Source organism: Gymnoscopelus microlampas (genome assembly GCF_963454915.1).
Source record: "Gymnoscopelus microlampas genome assembly, chromosome: 18".
NCBI classification, from domain to species: Eukaryota; Metazoa; Chordata; class Actinopteri; order Myctophiformes; family Myctophidae; genus Gymnoscopelus; species Gymnoscopelus microlampas.
In genome coordinates this window covers 11620671-11643170 of record NC_139955.1, presented here as the reverse complement: position 1 = coordinate 11643170, position 22500 = coordinate 11620671, and the positions used below count along the sequence as shown (strand labels likewise).

Genomic DNA, 22500 nt, shown 5'->3' with positions numbered 1-22500 from the left:
ATTGGTAACACCTGTGAATGTCCTCACAATATGGCTGCTGTGCATAGAGCCTATCTCCGGAAGGTTTTCGATTATGCTACCTCTGGCCGAGTGGCTGCTTGTGGACGGTTTAACCTGGTCCAGGGGCGTCGGCTATTTATTGATTATTCCATTGAATTCGGGACCCTTGCTGCGGACAGCGAGTGGAATTCTGCTTTCCTAGCCCAACGTCCTTCTCTTTATTCCCATGCAGAAGCTATGACATGGCTGAGCAGATCTACCATTCATTGTCTGGACTGAGCACATATCCGTTATCATCTCATTCCTTTCACCTGGTTTATCCCACATGCAGCTCATTCCATCATTAGTCACTCAGTACAGGGGTTCCCACACCTTTCCGTGCCAAGGACCCCCAAAATAGCCATATAGCCTCTGGCTGCTGACCTCTATTCCGAAAGGGCAAAAAAAAAAAAGCCTATCTACAAGCTCACAACACATCGCTGAACGCAGCGCATTGTGAGCATTGTGAGCTTGTAAGATATGCTATTTTAAGTTTAAAAGTTTAAATTCTGAAAATGTCTAAAATGGTTTAACATTTTTGACAAAGGCATGCACAACATTGGGATGCCAGGTTGAAAGTGATTAAATTGGCATCATAATCTTATGAATTTAATTTGAATTAAAAGTATTATCTAAATTGGCATCATAATCTTATGAATTTAACATGAATTAAAAGTATTATTTTAAAAACCTTTGGTATGATTTTTTACTTTCTAATTAGCCCCACTGGCACCCTTTTACCGTTTTTCTTAGTGGAGGCTGCGGCTCCCCACTAAGAAAAGCCTGCATGTGGCTCAGTCCAGTCTTGTTTCTCACCAGATTGTCTTTCATGTTACGCTAACCCTCCCACCAATTACCGCCCGACTCCTGAACCTCCCTGTCAGAACTCCTGCCTGATTCCCTGGACTCTCATTCTCCGCCTGAACCCGGCCGGCTAAATTTGCCTTCACTGATCGATCTCTTGGTTCTGACCGACGGTCTGTTTACTGGATTAAACCTTGTGAACTTTGAATTCTTTGCCTGATCGTTTCTGTGTCGCGCTGTGTGGGTTCTTATCTACTCTGAGTCAGAGACCGGTACAAGAGTACAAAAGAAATCCTTCTCCAACAACAAGCAGGGGCCGCCATTCAACAAAATGAAGGAGAGAGAAATATTCTCTATCTTGTGCTCCTTTCTGCAGCATTGCTCGCTCATTAAACCATAAGGTCAATTGATTCGACGTGCTCCACAGGCTCGCTCCGCCGCGACCTCGCCGAAAACTTTGCAACTCTTGTCTTTTTGAACACGGCTCAGCCAAAGTTTCACGGATTGATAAAGGTGTAATGGCGAGTGATTGTGAAAGGCTTAGCTGTTAGTGCCCTGCACTGGATGACATCACGTCTTCGCAAACCGTCGGAACACAAAAGAATTCCATCTCCAAACGCGAGCGGGAGCCCCTCAACAAAATACAGGAGAGACGGAGAGAAACATTCCCTTTAGAAAAATCACATTTTTTAATTTCCTCCTCTGACTCCCAGACACCCTCTCCTCTGTCAACCCAACAGTGCTTAATGTAAAACCTGGCTGCCGCCTGACCTCTCACACACACACACACACACACACACACACACACACACACACACACACACACACACACACACACACGTGCGCACGCACGCACACACGAGCACACACAAACACCCTCAAAATACAAAGCACACAAATCAACCTGAGCATCTCTTTTTCCAGTATCTGTGTTTTTATTTGTGAGGGTGTATGGGGGCGGAGGTATGCATGTCATTTTGTGTAGTGTGTGTGTGTGTGTGTGTGTGTGTGTGTGTGTGTGTGTGTGTGTGTGTGTGTGTGTGTGTGCGCGCGCATGTATGAATGCATGTACACGCGTGTAGGTGTGTGAGAGCATGCACGCGTATGGGAGTTGAGTGCGACTGTCCACGTCCACGTACGCATAAATGCACGCGCACACACACACGCACACACACACACACACACACACACACACACACACACACACACACACACACTCATGCCTTCAGCCTCTCCTGTCCACTAATCTCTCGACACACACTCACACAGCCATTGTTCCTTTCCACTGTGAGCTTATTCAACTGCCACTCAACACACTAACCTCTTTCATTCTAATACTGTACTCCATACCCACTGCGCCAGCGGCTAAAGCGCTTTTAAGCTCCCTTCCCTTGACTGTTTATTATGTTTTTAAATAAATAAAAGCACCTCTCTCTCCCTCCCTCCCTCCCACCACCTCCCCTGCACCAATGACCTATTAATTCAAGCTTGATATGACCTTCCATTAAAGTGGCTAGCAGATAGTGGATCCTGTCATTTGCATTACATAGTTTGTTTATCCAGGCTGCCCGTGGACAGAATGAGCTCAGAGCAATGGCTGATGTTCTCATTTGATGACTGTTGCCATGGCGCTGAGATGGGAAGATTTGAGGGAGGCGGAGGGGACTGCGTACACAAGAGTTTGGTCACAGAGGGAGGTACATAAAGAGAATCATAGCGGGCACGCGCGCACGCACGCACGCACGCACGCACGCACACACACATACACGCACACACACACACACACAGTGGCATATCGTCGCCGTCAGGAAGACAACTAGCATCTCCATATTTTAACTTTGTATGTTTTTCCGTAAATGAATGCCCCACTTCGTCATACAAGAGGCTCGCGCAGAATTACCGAAAAAATAGCCGATCTACAAGTTCACAACGCAATCGCATCGTGACACGCTGTGAGCTTACACTGAAGATCGTCTATTAACCCATTAAGAAATGGAACGCATCTGTGTCATTTTAGATTTCTTTGGCTATTCAAAAATAGCAGATCTACAAGCTCATAGCGCGGCACCGAGTGCCGCGCTACGAGCTTGTAGATCTGCTATTTTTGGAAAATTGTGAAAAAATATATTTTATATTTTTTTCAAAAAACTGTTAGGATTTAGAAAACATTTTAAGAATCGGACTCAGGCCTTAATGGATTAATGTATTTATTTATTTTTTTAAATTGAGGGGGGGGGGGGTGTTGTAAGTGAAAGTGAAAGTGAAAAAGTGAAAATGGGTCTGTCTTTGGGATTAAAAAGTAATTAACCAAAGAAAAATATGAACAATTTGATGATTGAAACACAGGTTCTTTTTTCGTTTTCCATTTCCTGAGATGCAACATTTTGGGACATAAGAGGTTTTTCCACCCAACAACAGCGACGATGTAGTGTACAGTAGTACACAACCACAACCACAGTAATAAATGCAGGGTGAACACACAGGCGAGCGCGCACCGTCCTTACCCCCCAGCAGCCTGCAGCACAGTCCAGCAGGTCCTCTCTCTACTTGGCTCAGTGAGCTGTGGAGGGGCACCATTAGGACAACAGGGGGGCCCAGCGCTCTGACAGCCTGTCAGACACACTCACAAGCTTTCCATGTCTAACTATCAATGCTGTCCGTCCGCTCCAAACCTTGTAATCTCCAGAACTGTTACTTTTCAGGAAATGGGAATAAAATATCCTGTGTTCCTTCCAACAGATCCACTGTAGTTCATACTGTAGTTCATATTAGGCTCTTGTAAACACTTTTCATTGGTTAACCCATTAATACCTGAGGTGATTCTTAAAAATGTTTTCTAAATCCTAACAGATTTTTGAAAAAAAATAAAAATATATTTTTTTACGATTTTTCAAAAATAGCAGACCTACAAGCTCATAGCGCGGCACTCGGTGCCGCGCTATGAGCTTGTAGGTCTGCTATTTTTTAATAGCCAAAGAAATCTAAAGTGACACAGATGCGTTCTTAATGGGTTAAATATTTTGTAAGACCCAAAGACACGCTTGACCACTTTGAGTTTAAAAAATGTTTGGGAAATAAATTGAAGATTTACAAGCTCACATGTAGCCACACGGTGAGCTTGCGTAGATTGGCTCATACAACATACTTTTGTATGTTGTATGATGTACTGTAGTACGCCATTAATTTATGGAAAAACAAATAGTTGACATATCGAAATACAAAGTTGCTGTTGGACAGCAACGCTACGTAATGAGCGGCTCGCAAACGGAAACTGAACTAAGCTTGGGGCCGTGTCAAGGTATTACGTATGCCAAGGTATTTAGGGTGTTCAACCACCGTCGATAAAATGAATTTTATTACAACGGGGAACATAGCCAACAGAAGAATTATTTGAGTTTAGAAAATAAATAAATCGGCTGGTCGAGTCTCCTAGCTAATCAATTAGATATGACTACATATGGAGTCGTGAAAATGTTGCACACACAACTTTATATCTTGACATGACTTTTTCCAACAAAAAAAAAAGCAGTTTATATTAGCCACGTTATGTTGTTCAACTCTCGACCACCGGCCCACATCATTTCCATTCAGCCAGCAACAAGTGTGGTCGGGTCCTCCGGCAAGGTACACTGAATCTATGGAAGAACGATGCTTGTTTTTTCAAAATTAGCAAAATTAGCAGATATTCAAAATTAGCAGATGTACTAGCTCATAGCGCGGCACCGAGTGCCGCGCTATGAGCTTGTACATCTGCTATTTTTGAATAGCCAAAGAAATCTTAAAATGACACGGATGCATTCCCGGATTGAATGGGTTAAAAGATAGCTACCTGCCCGGCTGTCTGCTCTCAACAGGGAAACCATCTCAACCATTCAAACCATGGATCCGAAAAAGACTCTCTCCAGGCTGTTGGTCAACTATCAGTTCAATAAAATGTGTTCCCAGGTCCAGAGGACGTGTTTATAGCATTTCCTCTGGCCAGGCGAGGCAACCGGGGTTAAGTTGATCATCTCTCACTCTGGTAAAATGGCCAGGGGAGTCTGTGTACCACTAGATCAACTCTACAACTTAAAGACCCTAAACGCTACAGCTCCAATGATCGATATGGCACTGAGCAATGTTCTTTACGAGCTAATAGACAAATCCATTCCTGCAAACCCCCTGGGCCTCGGAGAGCACAGCGGCCAGCTACACTGCTGTTTGCAGCCACACACACACACACACACACAGATAAGGACACAAATATACCCACACAGACAAACAGATACACACATAAACGTGGGTATAAACTGTCTCTCTTTCTCTCTCTCTCTTTCTCTCTCTCTCTCTCACACACGCACATGCACACACACACACACACACACACACACACACACACACACACACACACACACACACACACACACACACACACACACACACACACACACACACACACACACACACACACACACACACACACACACACACACACACACACACACACGGAGCAGTTACTATGGCTACTCCAGTGAGTTGTTGGGGGTGTGTGTAGAACAAAGAGGTAATATCCGAGTGATCTGAACAAAGAAATTAGTTCTGGAGCACACAGTCAATTTAGCAATTCTTTAATGGTGCAAAAAGACTAGACTAACGCTTCGACAACAGGACAGGATCCGTGCGTGTGTGCGTGTGTGTGTGTGTGTGTGTGTGTGTGTGTGTGTGTGTGCGCGCGCGTACTTGCGTGCGTATGTAGCGGGGAATTGTTAGTAGCTCTTGTAGGATTTCGGTGAGGTTAGCGAGGACTCTGAACCGCCAAAATTGGAATCAAGTCTTCTGACATCAGAAGACAGGAGATTAAAACCCATTTCACTCGACTTGCTAACAACCATTGAAACCACGAAGCCATTGTTAACTCCTTTACTGTGTAATTAAAAAGTCAGACTTGCCTAATAACTCTCCTGGTTGCATCATAAAATAGAGAAATCTGTATTCAAATGGCTGTAATAAGGCTGTTAACACCTGTTGCCATTTCACCGGGTCCTTTCATTTCATCCCAAAAAAAAAAGGAAACGGGCCGCATACCAAATGTCTGTAAGCTGAAAATGAGCAATTAAAACCAGAACAATCGCAAAAACACCACGGCAAAGAATTCATAATGAATGCTCTCCCAAATAGCCTCGGTGTCGCGGCTCTCTCCTCTTGTACTCCGTTAGCTCGCTCATTAAAACATAAGGTCACTCGCTTCGCCGTGCTCCGTGTAGCCTCGCTCCTCCGTGCGAGCGCTCAACCCAACACTTTCAACAACTTGTCTTCTTTGAACACGGGCACAGCCAAAACTAGACGGACGAAGTTTCACGGATTGTTACAAGTTGTAATGGTCAGTGTTCGGGCAGGCCGTTAGTGCCCCGGAGGATGACACGACATGCTCTTCCTGGCCCCTCCCACAGCGGGTCGCAACAGAAGGAAAAGAAATCGAAGCGGACGTGGCTGCCATGTGACCAGTGGTGTAAAGTGACTAAAGGTCCTTACACACCGGCGAAAATAGCGAATATACGCAAAATTCGGACTCGTTCCGAATAATTAAAAGACGCTTTTTCGCTTCGCTTTTTCGCTCCATGTACGGAGCCATTGACTTTATAAGGTTTTAAAAAGAAACGCATTATTCGCACGAAAAAATCGCCCCGGTGTGTAACAACCTTAAGTACATTTACTCAAGTACTGCACTTTACTGGAGTATTTTCCAATGTTCAGTAACTTTTACTTGTACTCCACTAAACCTCAGAGGTCAATATGATACTTTTACTCCACTACAATTATTTGAAAACTTTAGTTACTACTGTAGTTACTTTGTAGATTTTGATTATCTTTACAAAACATACATTAATCATTCAGCCCTATATACACTTCGGACAGTTGAAAATAGCAGATCTACAAGCTCACAATGCGTCGCGATGCGACGCATTGTGAGCTTGTAGATCTGCTATTTTTAGACATTTTAGACATTTGAAAACTTGTGAAATGGGGACATTCTGCATAATGAGTACTTTCTACTTTTGGTACTTTAAGAACATTTTGATACCACTACTTTTGTACTTTTACTCAAGTAAACTTTGAATTCCAGACTTTTACTCGTAACAGAGTATTTCTACATTGCAGTATTGATACTTTTACTTAAAGTAAAAAAAATGTTTTACTTTTTCCACCACTGCTGCCATGTGACTCTCAGACTTCATGTGACTTCATGTGACCATAGCGTGTGACGTCAATCATCTATGATGAATCACTCATACAGTATGTTTGGGGAAGGTTACAGCCTGAGCAAGACGCTGAACCCCCTATACAGTAACTCCTTCATGTGAGCAGGTCGGTGCCTTGCATGGTTTCCTCTGCCGTGGGTGTGTGAATATGTGTGTGAATGTGAAACACTTTGTAAAACGCTCTGGAGAACGTCGCCATTATGTGTAAATGCAGTCCATTTATATATAACTGCCGTCCATTTATGCAAACTGACTGCAGTCCATTTATAGGAACACCTACGTCACACCGCCGATCCAACCAATATGTCCATCTGTAAAGATCTCTGTATCTGTCAGTCCTTGTCCCTTTCATGCCCATATATGGAGATCGCTGATGTCATCAGTATATGCCCATGTATGGGCATTCCTCCTTTTGTGCCCATACATGGAGCTGACTGATCTGTTCTGCGCCTGATGCCATGACGTCAGACAACACACTCCATATTTGGGCGTAGCTGCATTTGGGAATGGCTGAGTCATAGTGACGTGAGCGTGTAAGTTAAGTAAGTAAGTAAAGTTTATTTGTATAGGGCACCTTTCACAGACATCAGAGTCACAAAGTGCTTCACAACAATAAAAGTGCAACATGTCAACGATAAAATAAGAAGACAAAAATAAAACAATCGGCATTTAACCAATCAGCCGGTGAGAATCAAGAAATCAATACGGGATTTATGTTACAACACATGATGGCGTGGTCCGTCGGCTTGTCGATCCTCCCTTTAGCTAATTTTAACCCATTAAGACCTGGAACGGTGTCATTTTTTGATTTGAGCTACAAAGCTTTATTTTACACTTTGGCTATTCAAAAACAGCAGATATACAAGCTCGTAGCGCGGCACCGAGTGCCGTGCTACGAGCTTGTAGATCTGCTATTTTTGAAAAAATCGTGAAAATGTGTGCAAATCTTTGAATATATATATATTTTTAAAGCGAATATTTTTAACTCAAATCTTTGCTTCTGGGGGGTCCCTGGAACAAAATATTTTGATGGGGGTCCGCGGCCAAATACATATTATTTTGGGGGTCCTTGACATGAAAAAGTTCGAGCACCGCTGACGTAGAAACATACGTTTTTTCAGAAAACGGTTGGGATTTTAGGAGACATGTAGAATCGGCTTCAGGTCTCAAAGGGTTAATACACTGTGAGATGCAGTCCAATTGCCTACTGGCAGTGTGAGTGTGCATACAACGTTTGGCACTGATTGGTCAGATTAGCTTCTGACAGAGACACACAAACAACCAAGATACACAAACAACCAAGACAGAACCTCTTGCAGATGCCTAGTCTCTTGCAGAGCCACGCCTTAAAAACTTTGACGCGGTTTGTTTCGAAGTGAAGAGAGGAACTGCTGCTCTGTGCAGAAAAAAAAGTCAAACTGGGTCTGGTGTGCTTACAGTATGTTACACATTTTAATATATCATTTTTTAGATAATAATGTAATAATTCAAGGAATAATAAGCTATCTAATTTTGGGGGCAAAATGGCATCATTTGCTATGAAAATATTCTGCAGACCTGGCAGGCATACTCTGTGTTAGAGACTAGCTGTCACAACGACCCCCATTCAAGAGAGAGGGAAGATTGCATTAATTTTGCTTATCCTTCACTTACTGTAAAATAGCACATTAAGAAAAAATGGAAATTAGTCAGGATAGTTGAGCATAAAGCCCCCCAGGCCCCTTTCAATGGTAATTGTGGTAGAATTTAGATGTGCTAAATGCACACAGTTATTGCACATGGATTTTATTTTATTTTTTTATTTTTTGACTGGACAGTTTTTATTTATTTATAAAAAAGAAGAAACGCGGCTATAGGCAGAACAAAAGACCCTTTTGTCAACCTAACCACGTAAGTCGTACAGTATATACAGTGTTGTACGACACATTAAAAATGGTGTTGCACATTCGCCATTATGCATTTGTTGGGTCAATTAACACATTGGGTACCAAACACGGTCTGAACCGTGTTTGCAGAGAGTAGCGCTTCGGTGCCGAACACGGTCTGAACCGTGTTTTCAGTCTTTTTTTTTTTTTCACCCAGGAGGGGCTGGAGTAACCTGACACCGTCAAATGGAAGAAGCTTGCGATACACTTTCGTTTCACAGCGTACTTCCATCTGAGACTCCGTAGGCAGAATCGATGACAGACGGTTTTTCTTTTTTTTCAAGCTACTAGGCAGGTGATTGGATGATCCCGCCCCTAGCAGCCGCTGATTGGTTCGGAAACGCAGCGACCGGGGCAGCTCAACTCCCTGTGCAATCCCAGACGTAATCTGCCGAGGGCTAAAAGTGCCATCAGTGCTGAGCTGCAACGGTCAACAGGTGTAGTCAATGTCTTGCTCAGGTTCAAATAAATGAGCTTTAACACTGAATATATGTAAATTGTATACATAAAAAGAAAAAGTGGAAATACTATATAACAAATGTTATTCTATGATACTATATAACAAATACAGTGAATACAGTGTAGTAAATAATTCCACACTGAAATTAAACTATAAAATCACAGAAATACGTACAGTAGTACCTATCAAATAGATCAATGTCACAAAAGCGATGTGATCAGTGTTGCCAGATTCTGTGAGGGAAACAAGCAACCAGGTCTAGGAAAACCAGCCCAAAAGAAGCAACTATGGGCCACATGAGCACTTTAACATATACATCAGCTATTTGAAAATAGCAGATCTACAAGCTCACAACGCATCGCATCGCGACGCGTTGTGAGCTTGTATATCGGCTATTTTCAAATAAAATCTTGGGGGGAAATTATAATAAGCAGATCTGGCAACCCTGGATGTGATGTAGGCAAACAGAATGATAACAACAATGTTTCATTCATTTAGGACAAGAAACGGGGTCATTACGGTGACAGACAGATTTGCAGTGACATCTTCATATGCCTCCTCATAAAAAAAACATCACATTGTTAGTACTGTCATATGTTGAGATTGATAATAATTAATGAACTAATCTATTGTTATTAGTAGTAGTAGTAGTAGTAGAAATAGTAATTGTTGTAATTGTAATAGTAGCAACAGTTGCACTGTAGCTATAGTAATAGTAGTTGTGTTATTGTGTATTTTACTGTAGCAGTAATAATCATAGTTTTGGTAATAGTAACTGTAGTAAAAGTAATATCAACTGCAGTTTTTCTTGATTTTTTTTTATTAAGGATTAGAATGAACAAACCCTCATCCACAGGTGGAATGATTCTGTCAGTGACATTTACAGATGACACCGTGATTGATGAAATGTGTGTTTACACTAGAACGTATAACATAAAGAAATTCATTATTTCAAAAATATTTTTAAAAAGTAAGTACATCTAACATGTTCAGTAATTAAAGAGAGAATTTCAGAAATGTAAAAAAAAAAAAATTGTGAGCTTGTAGATCGGCTATTATTACTAGTTTGGGTCCCGGGGAGACATCAAATTTCTATTTTGTGCCTTGAGCCAAAAAGTTTGGTAACCAATGACGTCTATGACATAGCCTACTGTAGAGTTTAGACAAGAACACAATAATACGGGGTAAAAGAAAGGAAAAAGATAGGTCTGATATATAACTGTACCCAAATGACATTCACCCACCCACCTCAGCTGTCCAGAGGTAATAAATCCATACCTAATGAAGATGAATAAAGGTCTCGCGTTTCAGTGTAAAATGATTTTGCTCCCCGGTGGTGAGAATTGCATCACAGGACTTTGCAAGTAATAATGTTAAATGTTAAATTTTATTTTTTACACTTTTGACTTCCAGTAAGTCTGTCTCTTTGCCTCTAACAGCGTTATGCTCGCAGAGATACCTCCGCTGCAGCAGATCAACATAATTAAACACAAATACTGTGGACATTCATGAATAAATGCATACATTCCCTGCTTTTGCTAGCTCTGCCATAGAGGTCAGCATTAAATGCTAAATTCCAATGATGTTGTGTAATTGCATGCATTCACATTTAAGTGGGCATAGATGTGTGTCTAAAAAACATACTACTCTAGAAGACAATGTACTGTAAATGCTTCCAATGACAGACAATACTGTACACCCCACATGTAGGTGTAGGCTTGACTGTCAGTATCACTCCTGTATGTAAATGAATGCCCTATTTCAGGGGTCTAGCTGAGAGAGAGATGAAGCAGGGACAGGGTAGATCTGCTATTTTCGGCTAATGTTTCCCCCAAAAAAGGAATTTTAGGGTTTAAGTGGTTAATGTAAAAAAAAAAACATCCTATCAAAAAAAGATTTGTCGGAGAAAAATTGTGTGAAAATGAATGTGAAAAGTAGTTCTGTCTGTAGGTTTTATAAATATGTAACCACTGAAAAGTATTAACAAGAGCTTGTGACTAAATAATAACTATAAAGGAACACAGGTTATTTTCTTTCCATTTTACTGAAAAGTATGGGTTTTGGACATACGGTACAAAGATTCTGCCCAACAGCAACGATACGCGAAATCATTTCAAGCTGCAATAGTTACAAAAAAATAATAATTAAAAGCTAATTGAAAAAGAAACGGTATTTTTTGCCTTTCTCACTGTTTAATTTAGTTTTATTTGTTGGAGTTTGTTTTGCATGCAACATGGGCAACTATACGGGTCAGTGCACCATATGCCAAAGCAATCAGCTTGTACCAAAACCCCATATTTGGAATTAAAATGTTACTGCTACTGATTCAGATTCATGCGTGTGTGTGTGTGGGTGTGGGTGTGGGTGTGTGTGTGTGTGTGTGTGTGTGTGTGTGTGTGTGTGTGTGTGTGTGTGTGTGCGCATGTGTGTGTGTGTGTGTGTGTGTGTGTGTGTGTGTGTGTGTGTGTGTGTGTGTGTGTGTGTGTGTGTGTGTGTGTGTGTGTGTGTGTGTGTGTGTGTGTGTGTCACTGCCTGTCCAACACACCTCCTGGCTAATCACTTCAAGTGGCACCAATCAACGCCTCGTTACCAGCACAACACCTGAATCCTCTGCACTACACTGTGTTCATTTATCTCAGTTTTATTTGTTTATACTGTACTGTACTCACTGAGTTACAAATGGATAAGTTAACTACTTTTATCTTAATACACTCCTTGTCTACTTTTACTTTTTACGAGTTAAACTAACTGAAAACGTCTAAAATGTTTAAGTGTATTTGTGTCTGTCCTTCGTGTTCTTATGGAAGTGTTGTGTCTAATGTAGTTTGTGTTACGTTCAGTGGTGGAAAGTAACTAAGTACATTTACTCAAGTACTTTACTTACGTACGTACTTGAGGTATCTTTTACTTTAGGTAAGTAGTATTTCCAATCATTTTACTTCTACTCCACTATGCCTCAAAGGCAAATTTTGTACTTCTATTTCACTATAATTATTGGAAACATTTAGTTACTTGCTACTTTGTAGATTTAGATTTGGATTATTACAAAAACACTTCAGACCTATACTTTTGCTTCTTTGGGTAAATTTTGACGCCAATACTTTTGTACTTTTACTCAAGTCAATTTTGAATACCGAACTTGTACTTGTAACAGACTATTTCTACAACAGGTTATTGATTACTTTATTTAAGTAAAAAATGTGAGTACTTCTTCCATCACTGGTTATGTTGTGTTGTGTATACTTAACATTTAACAACGGCGAAGGTAATATCCCAGTGCATTTATGTAAAAGCAAAGACACGTATTATATGCAGGGGGGTTTCATTGTAACGGAACAAAGGTGATTTTTCAGAACCCGGTGTATTTCAGCCGACCCTGACCATTAAAGTTTGGCAAACTGAACGTTGCAGGCAATTTGAAAAAAGCCATTTCTTTCTACCCATTAGCAGGCTGAGTATAGGGCTGAAATACAAACATTATCACAGGCAAACCCCTCTAGCCCATTCATTCACCACAGTTATCAGACAGCCATTACAGGACATCCAGTCACAAGACAATAACGGAGGCCCTTCAATCAATCAGATTCAAGTGCTCACTCCAGCCAGAGAATAGATATTTGCATTTTAACACAAAAAGTTACTATTTAAATGACTTCCAGTTATTAGCCTAGTGTGTGCACCTGCATTAGCGCTCGCACAATAAAGAGACTTTTTTTTAACCAGGACACTGGCACCAATTTATTTTCTAACACTGGCAAGGTCTGAGGTTGACAATTAAATGCTCTGCAGAAACAGGCAGGTACTTAAAAAAAAAGGGAAAACAGTGAAGGGGGGAAAAAAAAGAGAAAGAAAATGGAACAATGACAAGCCCAGCAAGCTCAATGCATGCGAGTGCACGGTCGGCTGTTGTTTCGATGCCAACAGCAAACTGACAATAAGTGCTTATAGGCAAGAGTAAATCCACATCTGATTAGGCTAATGCAAGAGTGGTCAATTAATTACCATCTCATTACAGGACAATAGTACCATAACCCGGATAATACAGCTAATCTCGACAGCAGTATTTTATTATTGCACACCGCTGTAATTGAAGACTATATGACACTCCAATCCATCAGTACCTCTCCTCTGCTTTGCTCTCCTCTCCTGTTCACTGCACCGCCCCCCCCCCCCCCCCCCCCTTCTCTCCCTCCTATCAGTGTGAGTGTCAATGTCATTGACACTGGCTGTGAAAAATTGATTAATTTCTTAGCAATGCGTATGTGGGTGCATGTGCGTGCATGTGGGTGTGTGTGTGCGCGTGCGTGCGTGCGTGTGCGTGTGTGTGTGTGTGTGTCCAGAGAAGTGTCTGTATTAGAGATAGCCTGCACCTTTGACCCTAGCCTAGAGGAAGCCTTTATGACCACGGTCATTAAATGGATCCCTGGCTAATAAGCCAAATATGCTGTGACACATTATAATTGTCCTCTACCAAAAAAACACCTTACATATTGTATTTATTTTACAAATAGTTCATCTTTCACTCAATAGGGGCAATGCGTGTCACAAGTTGATGATGTCATTTGTCCACGTGTGGTCTAGCCCTATGGAATTTATTAGGGATGTCCGATATTATCGGCCTCCCGATATTATCGGCCGATATTAGCATAAAAATTGATATCGAGAAAATATCGGTATCGGTTTTTGAAAAAAAACTTTTTTTTTTCTTCTTTTTTTTGCTTTATAAATAAGTTACAGGAGTTCTTACTGTATAGGGTGTGTGTGATATGAAATTTGAGCTTACCCTAATCACAATAATCCCCGCATATATCGGTATCGGTTGATATCGGTATCTGTAATTAAGAGTTGGACAATATCGGTATATTGGTTATCGGTAAAAAAGCCAATATCGGACAACCCTAGAATTTATGGAATGAATGTGAAAATAAAAAACAACTTAATACTTCCTAAGGTTAATATGAGCATCAAATCAATATTTTAAATATGTGTTTTTTTGCACATGCATTCCATAAATTCCATAGGGCTAGACCACACGTGGACAAATTACATCATCAACTTGAGACGGGCAATTGCCCCTCTTGAGTAAAAGATGAACTGTTTCTAAATTAAATTAAATATTGAAGGTGTTTAATTTCTTTTTATTTAAGTCATAGAGGGCAATTATAATGTATTAAGGCATATTTATCTTATTAGCCAAGGATCCTTTTAAATAACCACTTCTACATACCATCTCAGAGCTGGGCTATAGGTGCAGACTATTTGTTTTTATATTCGGCAGCCTAGGACACAACCACAGACTGGTTGTTAAGAGGGTTTCAACAACTCGGGATGCCCAAAAAGGAGGAGAAAAGGCTGGCAAAGTATTGCGCTGTCTCTGCTATAATTGGCAGCCGCCACATATGGCGGAGATGCTGTTACTTATACCCACAGAGTACTGAGTGACATGCTTACTGTATCATGAACACATATGCCGTGATGTTGTGAATGTAACCTTACTGCACCTTTAATATGTGTGTCCTTGTATGCTCTCTTTTGTGTGGACATAAATAAATGGTTCAAATGTAAGGAAACTCTTTTCTTCTGTGTGGTTTGTCATGTGGGTCAGATAAGCACTCCTGACTACCGTAAAGCTAACATTATTAGAGGTGTGTCTCTCTCTCTCACACACACGCGACATAAAAAAGTACAAACCTTTGTGCACATAAAACATCCCTGCACCACATCTCCCCTGCTCTACGATATATCACCTGTCTTTCCATCTATCTATCTGTCTATCTATCTATCTATCTATCTATCTATCTATCGCACACACACACACACACACACACACACACACACACACACACACACACACACACACAGACTAAATTGACTTGTCAGCTTCAATCAGAGCAGGAACAAAAGGATTCCTGCCAGTTTGAAGCTGACATCATTAATGGGTTTGGGAGGGCAGGGTGCTCAGAAGACAAAGGGAGAGCAAGGTCGGACTGACTTAAAATGCACTTTCATTTTGGCAGGGATGCAGGCTTTTTGATTCCAACCTTCCGTCGCCATCAGTCGCTTTGTGTTTTTTCCGTCTGACTTTCTTTCTTCTTCTTTTTTTTTTCTTTTTTTGCCGAGCGGTGGCTAGGAAACGGAGGAGCCCGCGAGACTTTGTGCTGATGGAGAGCAATGTGACATCCATAATGCATTTCCTATTAGGGGATGCTACGCATGGACACACACCTGGCCACATGTTGGAGGGAGACGGACAGCCAGAGCATCAGAATAAATGGTATAGGGCTGCTCTGCTGGCAGAGAGAGAGAGAGAGAGAGAGAGAGAGAGAGAGAGAGAGAGAGAGAGAGAGAGAGAGAGAGAGAGAGAGAGAGAGAGAGGGAGAGGGAGAGAGAGAGAGAGAGAGAGAGAGAAGGGAGGATAGGGGAGAGAGTGATAGCGAGGGAGAGGAAGACAGAGAGTAGCGAGAGAGCGAGGGGAGGGAGAGAGGAGAGAGGTGGGTGACAGAAAGAGGAGCCGCTGAAGGAAAAGGAGGGGTCGCCGAATGATGCAGAGGCGACATTATGAAAGAGGAGAGGGACGCCAAGGAAGATGCATCGCCCTGAGAAACAGTAACAGCCCCCAAACGGTCTAGACATTCCAGCACTGTCACCCGTCACTCATCACCACCCATCTCTTTTCACCCCGCGTCATCACCGCGTGGAGTCCATCCTCTACCTCCTGACGCTCACACACACCCTCCTCCTTATCCTCCTCTTCCTCCTGACGCTCACACACACCCTCCTCCTTATCCTCCCTCGACATGGGAGTCCCTCAGGGTGAAGGTAATAATAACGTTGAGTCCACACCACTCACCGCCGTCACTAACTGATTACTGTGTAAAGCTGAGAGCACTCTCACTCCTTGTTACTCTCTCTCTCTCTCTCTCTCTCTCCTCCAGTGTGATAGTGTGGCTCTGCACGGGGCAGACATGCAGAGCGGCGGAAAAAGGCATATCCAATCCCCCTCTCATTAACCCTTTAAGACCGGGAACGCATCTTGTGTGTCATTTTTAAGATTTCTTTGGCTATTCAAAAATAGCAGATATACAAGCTGGACTTGACATTTTTTTTAAATTTGTGCAAATCTTTGAATATATATATATTTTTAAAGCGAACATTTTTAACTCCTGTTACAACTTCTGGGGGTCCTGTGGAACAAAATATTTTGAGATGGTGTTTTTTTTTTTTAAACTGTTAGGATTTAGAAAACGTTTGTAGAACCCCCAGAACCAAAGATTTCAGTTACAAATGTTCGCTTTAAAATATATATATATTCAAAGATTTGCACACATTTTCACGTTTTTTCTTTCTTTCAAAAATAGCAGACCTACAAGCTCATAGGGCGGCACTCGGTGCCGCCCTATGAGCTTGTAGATCTGCTATTTTTGAATAGCCAAAAGAAATCTAAAAATGACACACAGATGCGTTCCCGGTCTCAATGGGTTAAACAGCGCCCTGGCAGCCTCCCAATGTAAACAACCCATCCCATGTCCCCTCCACCGTCATCCATCCATCCATTCCTCTCTCTCTCTCTCTCTCTCTCTCTCTCTCTCCTCTGCTATACGTCCGCCTCCATCTTTGTCTGGAGCTCAGTCGCTGCTTGCTTCTCCTTCACCTGTTTTACCCCTCTGTCGCTCGTTCTTTTATTCTCATTCTAATTATGCCGTTACATTACCATTTCTCTTTCCTCATTACCATATCCCCGCTCGCCCCGCCGTTCCCTTACTCTCCCACTTGTAAATCTCTCTCTGTCTCTCTCTCTCTTTTTCTCTCTCTCTCTCTCTCCCTTTCCTCTGCCGGTGAAAGCGTTCCACCTTTTTTTTCTGAGGCCCGTAAACAGACAGACAGCGCCCTTGGGGGGGAAAGAGGGCTGGAGAGAGGCTCCGTCTTTGTTATTGTGTGCCTCTAACTAACTCCTCCATCTGCAGGGAGCCTGGCCAAGCCCAGCGGGGCAAGACGAACAGGCTGGCGCCCTCCCAGAACTTCCCAGGCTCTTCCTCCCAGTTGTGTCCCTTCATCTCTCTCACTCCGTCCCCGTCCCCCCCCGCTCCCCCCCTCTCTCTCTCTCCTCCCGAGCCCAAGGTCTTCCTGTTACGGCAGCACTTTTGCCACCCCCCTCGGCACTCGTAGCGCGGCACCGAGTGCCGCGCTACGAGCTTGCAGATCTGCTATTTTTTGAAAAGTCGTGAAAATGTGTGCAAATCTTTGAATGTATATTCTTTCAAAGCATTTTTTTTAAACTCAAATCTTTGCTTCTGGGGGGTCCCTCGAACAACGTATTTTGAGATGGGGGTCCACGGCCAAATACGTATCATTTTGGGGGTCCTTGGCTATTATGAACAAGTTTGAGAACCACCGATATAGCAACAAGTTGGGGTTTAGAAGACAATTGTAAAATCGTCCTCAGGTCTTAATGGGTTAAATCGCTGCTCGATTATTTGATTAATTGAAAAAAGTAACCGATAGAATAATCGATAGGAAAATGATCCATTAGTTGCGGCCCCGCCCCCTTTTGACCATTCCTGCAAGTGCCTCCTGGCCTCAACACTCCAGTTTGGATAGAACGGTACTGCGTGTGAGGGAAAACACTTGTGCAAATCTTTTAATATAATATATTCAAAGATATGTTCAAAAAACACATATAATATGTTTTTTAAACATTTTTAACTCAAATCTTTACTTATGGGGATAATGCAAATGTCTTCTAAATCCTAACTTATTCTAAATGAAATGAATTAAATCCTAAATTATGCTGCTATAATATCAGTGGTTCTGGTCATATGTATTTGACCGCGGACCCCCCTATCTCAAAATATTTTGTTCTAGGGACCCTCACCAGAAGCATAGATTTGAGTTAAAAATGTATACATATTCAAAGATTTGCACACATTTTCACGTTTTTCTTTTCTTCAAAAATAGCAGATATACAAGCTAATTTTTTTGAATAAATTAGATACGATACAAGATGGGCTCTGATATTGTCTTGGCTTCAAGTGAATCTCATACTTCATGTGCTTCATGAACCTCGTAGACCAGGGGTCTTTCAACAGGGGGTCCGGGACCCCTAGGGGGACCTGAGAGTTATGACAGGGCGACACCAAATACATTTTTTTCATGAACCACTTGATCCACATTCTGGGAGGGAAGAGGTTTAGTGTATGGGGGGAAAAGAGCAGACCAAGTACAGAACCAAAGGTCAAGTTTACCACGTATTATTGACAGTATAAGTGGTTAAATGTCTGAAAATACACCTTAACATGAATCCAACGTAATGTTAGAAAAGACATACAAACAAACAAAAACATGAATGTACACGACACTGATGATAGTGCTGCTGTCAAACGAGTCTATACGAAGCTATCTATGAAATCTATGAACACGTTTAATCTGCAACACAATGTTAAACAATATAGTGAGGGTTCTCTGCTTCATCCCTCCCTCAGCTAAGGGGTCCTTGGCCTGAAACACGTTGAAAACCCCTGCGACTGCTTGGCTCTCAAAGAGGCTAGCAGAAGATGCAGGCCTTGGGCATGACTGCACTAAACGCTTTCTTGTTATTGTAAATGTAGAAAACTTTTTTTACATAATGATTGTTTAACTCAAAAACACTCTTCAATACAAAATCCCCCTCAGCTTCCAGTAGCGTTCCAATCCCCTTCCGTTTCTAGGCTCCAAAGCTCTACCACCCATCCCCGGACAACCCCAGGTTCACCTCCAGTGTAAGCCCCCTGACGCCCCCCCAACCTCACACCTCACACGCACGCACGCACGCACGCACGCACGCACGCACGCACGCACGCACGCACACACCTCATCTTCTCAATAATCGATAGCCCACTTTCAGTACTTAAGCCACTTGAAGGAGCCTTCAAAGACAGGAGAGCTGAGCCGTTAGCGGTAGCAGCATATAGCCACATGAGCGCATCATAAGAGACCTGAAGGAAATGGGAATATGAGGGGGAAAGGCTCATATTAGCTCAAGAACTCTTCCACTCGGGCACCGAGACTGGCCCAAGGCTGCTATTTAAACCTCTAAAAAAGGAGAAATACTGTTATGTGTTGTTTTTGCTTCGCGTTCCCCGGGTTGGGCAACCTCTGCAAAATATGATAGCGTGAGCACTCGATGTGCAATAGTTGGAGAACGACTAAAGCATGCCTTCAGGGGGACTTGAGGGACAAAACGAGACTGCATACAGTCACGGAACAAGCACCCGCCCCCGCTAAGCTAGCTAGCACCACTTCACGGCTTTTCGCCTCTCTGTGTTTACAACCACAGAGGGATGATCAGCGTACACAGGCAGTCACAGTACTCCAGTAACTGCACGGTAAACGTAACAGAATAGCACTCACCGTTGTCCGGCTCGGACTTCCTGTCGTGCTCCGTGTCGGTGAGGGAGAGCGCAGAGTTGGCGCGGCTCGACAGACAGGAGCTCTGCTCCGACTTCAGGCCGCGCATCCACATGTGCTGCAGGCCGTGGGCCGGGGAGGGGTCCGCCTCGGGCTCCGTGTCCACGTCGGAGCCCACCCCCAGGGAGTAGCCACGCCCGGGCACGGCGTGGGCAGCGGGTCCAGAGCACAGAGCCTCCTCCACCTCCTCCTGAGGCTGCTGCGGAGGAGGAGGGTGAAGGTGGTAGTCTGGACTCCTCATCTGAGCCACCTTACAGAAGTCTAAGTCTAGAGAGGGGGATGAGAGAGAGAGAGGGAGAGACAGAGGGAGGGATAGAGTATAGGGAAAGACAGAGAGAGAGGGGGGGGGGGAAGAGAGAGAGGCGGGAGAAAGAGAGGGAGGGGTTGAATATGTGAAACCACAAGGTCCACCTTGTCGATGTTTGTCTCTGTAAGATGTATGACTTTTCCATACAAGGAAAACATATATTGAATGTATGTTTCCAAAAAAAAGAAGCCAAAAAAGCCAAGGTATGTATATATATTATTTTTTTAATAATGTATTTATTATAATTTATATTAACATAAAACTACATACATACATACATACTTTGCTGTGCTAGAGAGCCGTCAGACTGAAATAAACCTTTTTCACGGCAGCCATATTGACATGAAATAGAATCCTTTACTGATAGTAAACATTATTGTGTTGTTTTTATTTGGCAAAAAAATACCTGAACCCAGTATATATATATATTTTTTTTACAGGTATAGAGGATATGCGCATGCTTAAAGTGAATGGCACATCGAGTGGCAAAACGAGTGGCAAAGCAACATGCAAAGTGAGTTTAACATTGTTTAATGTTGTTTAATGCAATCAGATATGACTTTTCTGTTTGGATGCATGGGCTGTCAAGGCCAGAAAGTATTTTTTTGACACTCAGTAGGCATTCCTGCATAACTTCCGGGTTTGATGATGATGTCACACGCATATCCTCTATAGCTAATAGTGGGGACTGCAGTAGCGAAATACTTCTTGAACACACGAGAGATATGAAGTCCAATCATCTCATACTATCGCATTTAGCCATTCATTGACACTTTTTTTTTTTTTTTACTTGGCAGTGGCAGCAGGTATGCAATAAAATGTCTAGGTGGAGCCATTACTCCAATATTGGCCCTCAACAACACAATGACATGTTCAGGTGATGTACAGTAATCCATTACCAAAGAACTTTGCTACTACCCTGAGGCAATTAACGTTTGCCTCAATCCAATAGACCTTCTCAATGGCAGCCATATTGGCATAAATAGTTGTGTAATATTACTTACTTCACAGGTGTGTTACCAATGACACCAATTAAGATTGTGTTCCAGTCAGATCAGTCAGCTTTGCTGCTATTGTGCATGTTGTCTCGCTGGAAAGACTTCTGCTACATTAAATGGAACGCAACCTTAATTAGCATCATTGGTAACACCTGTGAAGGAAGTACACAACTATTTATGTAAATATGGCTGCGGTGGAAAAAGGTCTATTATTCCTTTGTATTGCCTCCAGCTGTGATGTCATCATGAGGTAGGCACCAAAAGGGTCTATTTCAGGCTAAACACAGGTGTTGGCAATGATGCTAATGAAGGTTCTGTTCCATTTAGTGTAGAAGAGTCTTTCCAGTGAGCCAACATGCACAATAAAGCAGCACCCTAACTATGGCCTGAATGGAAAGGAACCTGAATTGGTGTAATAGGTAACACCTGTGTTTACCCTACTATTTCATGTCAAAATGGCTGCCATGAAAAAGGTCCATTCTTGTATCTGATTAGAGGCAGGCGTTCATTGGCCGAAACATGAAAATCTTTGAGGTTTTCCGTGAAAGAGACAAGCTTTCATTTGCGCTGCCATTTTTAACAAGTTTTTAGTATTTAGTTTTTTCTACGGAACGTTTTCTGAATCGAAATGCCAACCTGGATTTGCCTCTTATCACAGGTCTGAGACACATCCCGTTCGAATGCATCTTGCGTGTTATTGAGTCAGAGATCTATTGAACCGCTGCTCAAACAGAGAGCTGATCTCATCTGTATTCTCCTTGGCAGGGCGAAAAGATCAGATAAAGATCAAACCTTATTAATATTGACTCAGACTGAAGGAATAATTGAGACTCTTCAATGCTTTCAGGTATTAGAGCGACCTCCCAAAGCCAGGCACAGAGCTACTATCAAACTGTTATCTGAGAACATCAGATAGACTGTGTAGCTACTTCAGTTACAGTATAATTCAATTCAATACAATACAGGTCTACTTCTTTCCTTAGCCCTTTAAGACCTGAGGCCGCTTCTAAGAATTTTCTAAATCCTAACAGTTTTTTGAAAAAAAATCAAAAAAATATTTTTTCACGATTTTTCAAAAATATCAGATCTACAAGCTCGTAGCGCGGCACTCGGTGCCGCGCTACGAGCTTGTATATCTGATATTTTTGAATAGCAAAAGAACTCTAAAGTGACACAGATGCGTTACAGGTATTAATGGGTTAGGGGAAGTTGAGTAAATTTTCTCACCCATGTTAATTGTTTAGAATTCGGTTATGGGAAATGGAAGTTTGGAAAGTGAAGGAAA

General features: G+C 42.3%; 1 protein-coding gene across 1 annotated transcript in view; it reads right to left on the bottom strand.

Moving 5' to 3' along the window:
- tenm1 (teneurin transmembrane protein 1) overlaps positions 1-22500 on the bottom strand; it is a gene marked incomplete at its 5' end in the record, with an annotated part of 403177 nt that overhangs the window by 364282 nt on the left and 16395 nt on the right. The window contains 1 exon segment of the mRNA XM_084041664.1: positions 19854-20177. Coding sequence (XP_083897790.1) covers positions 19854-20177 — 324 coding nt within the window.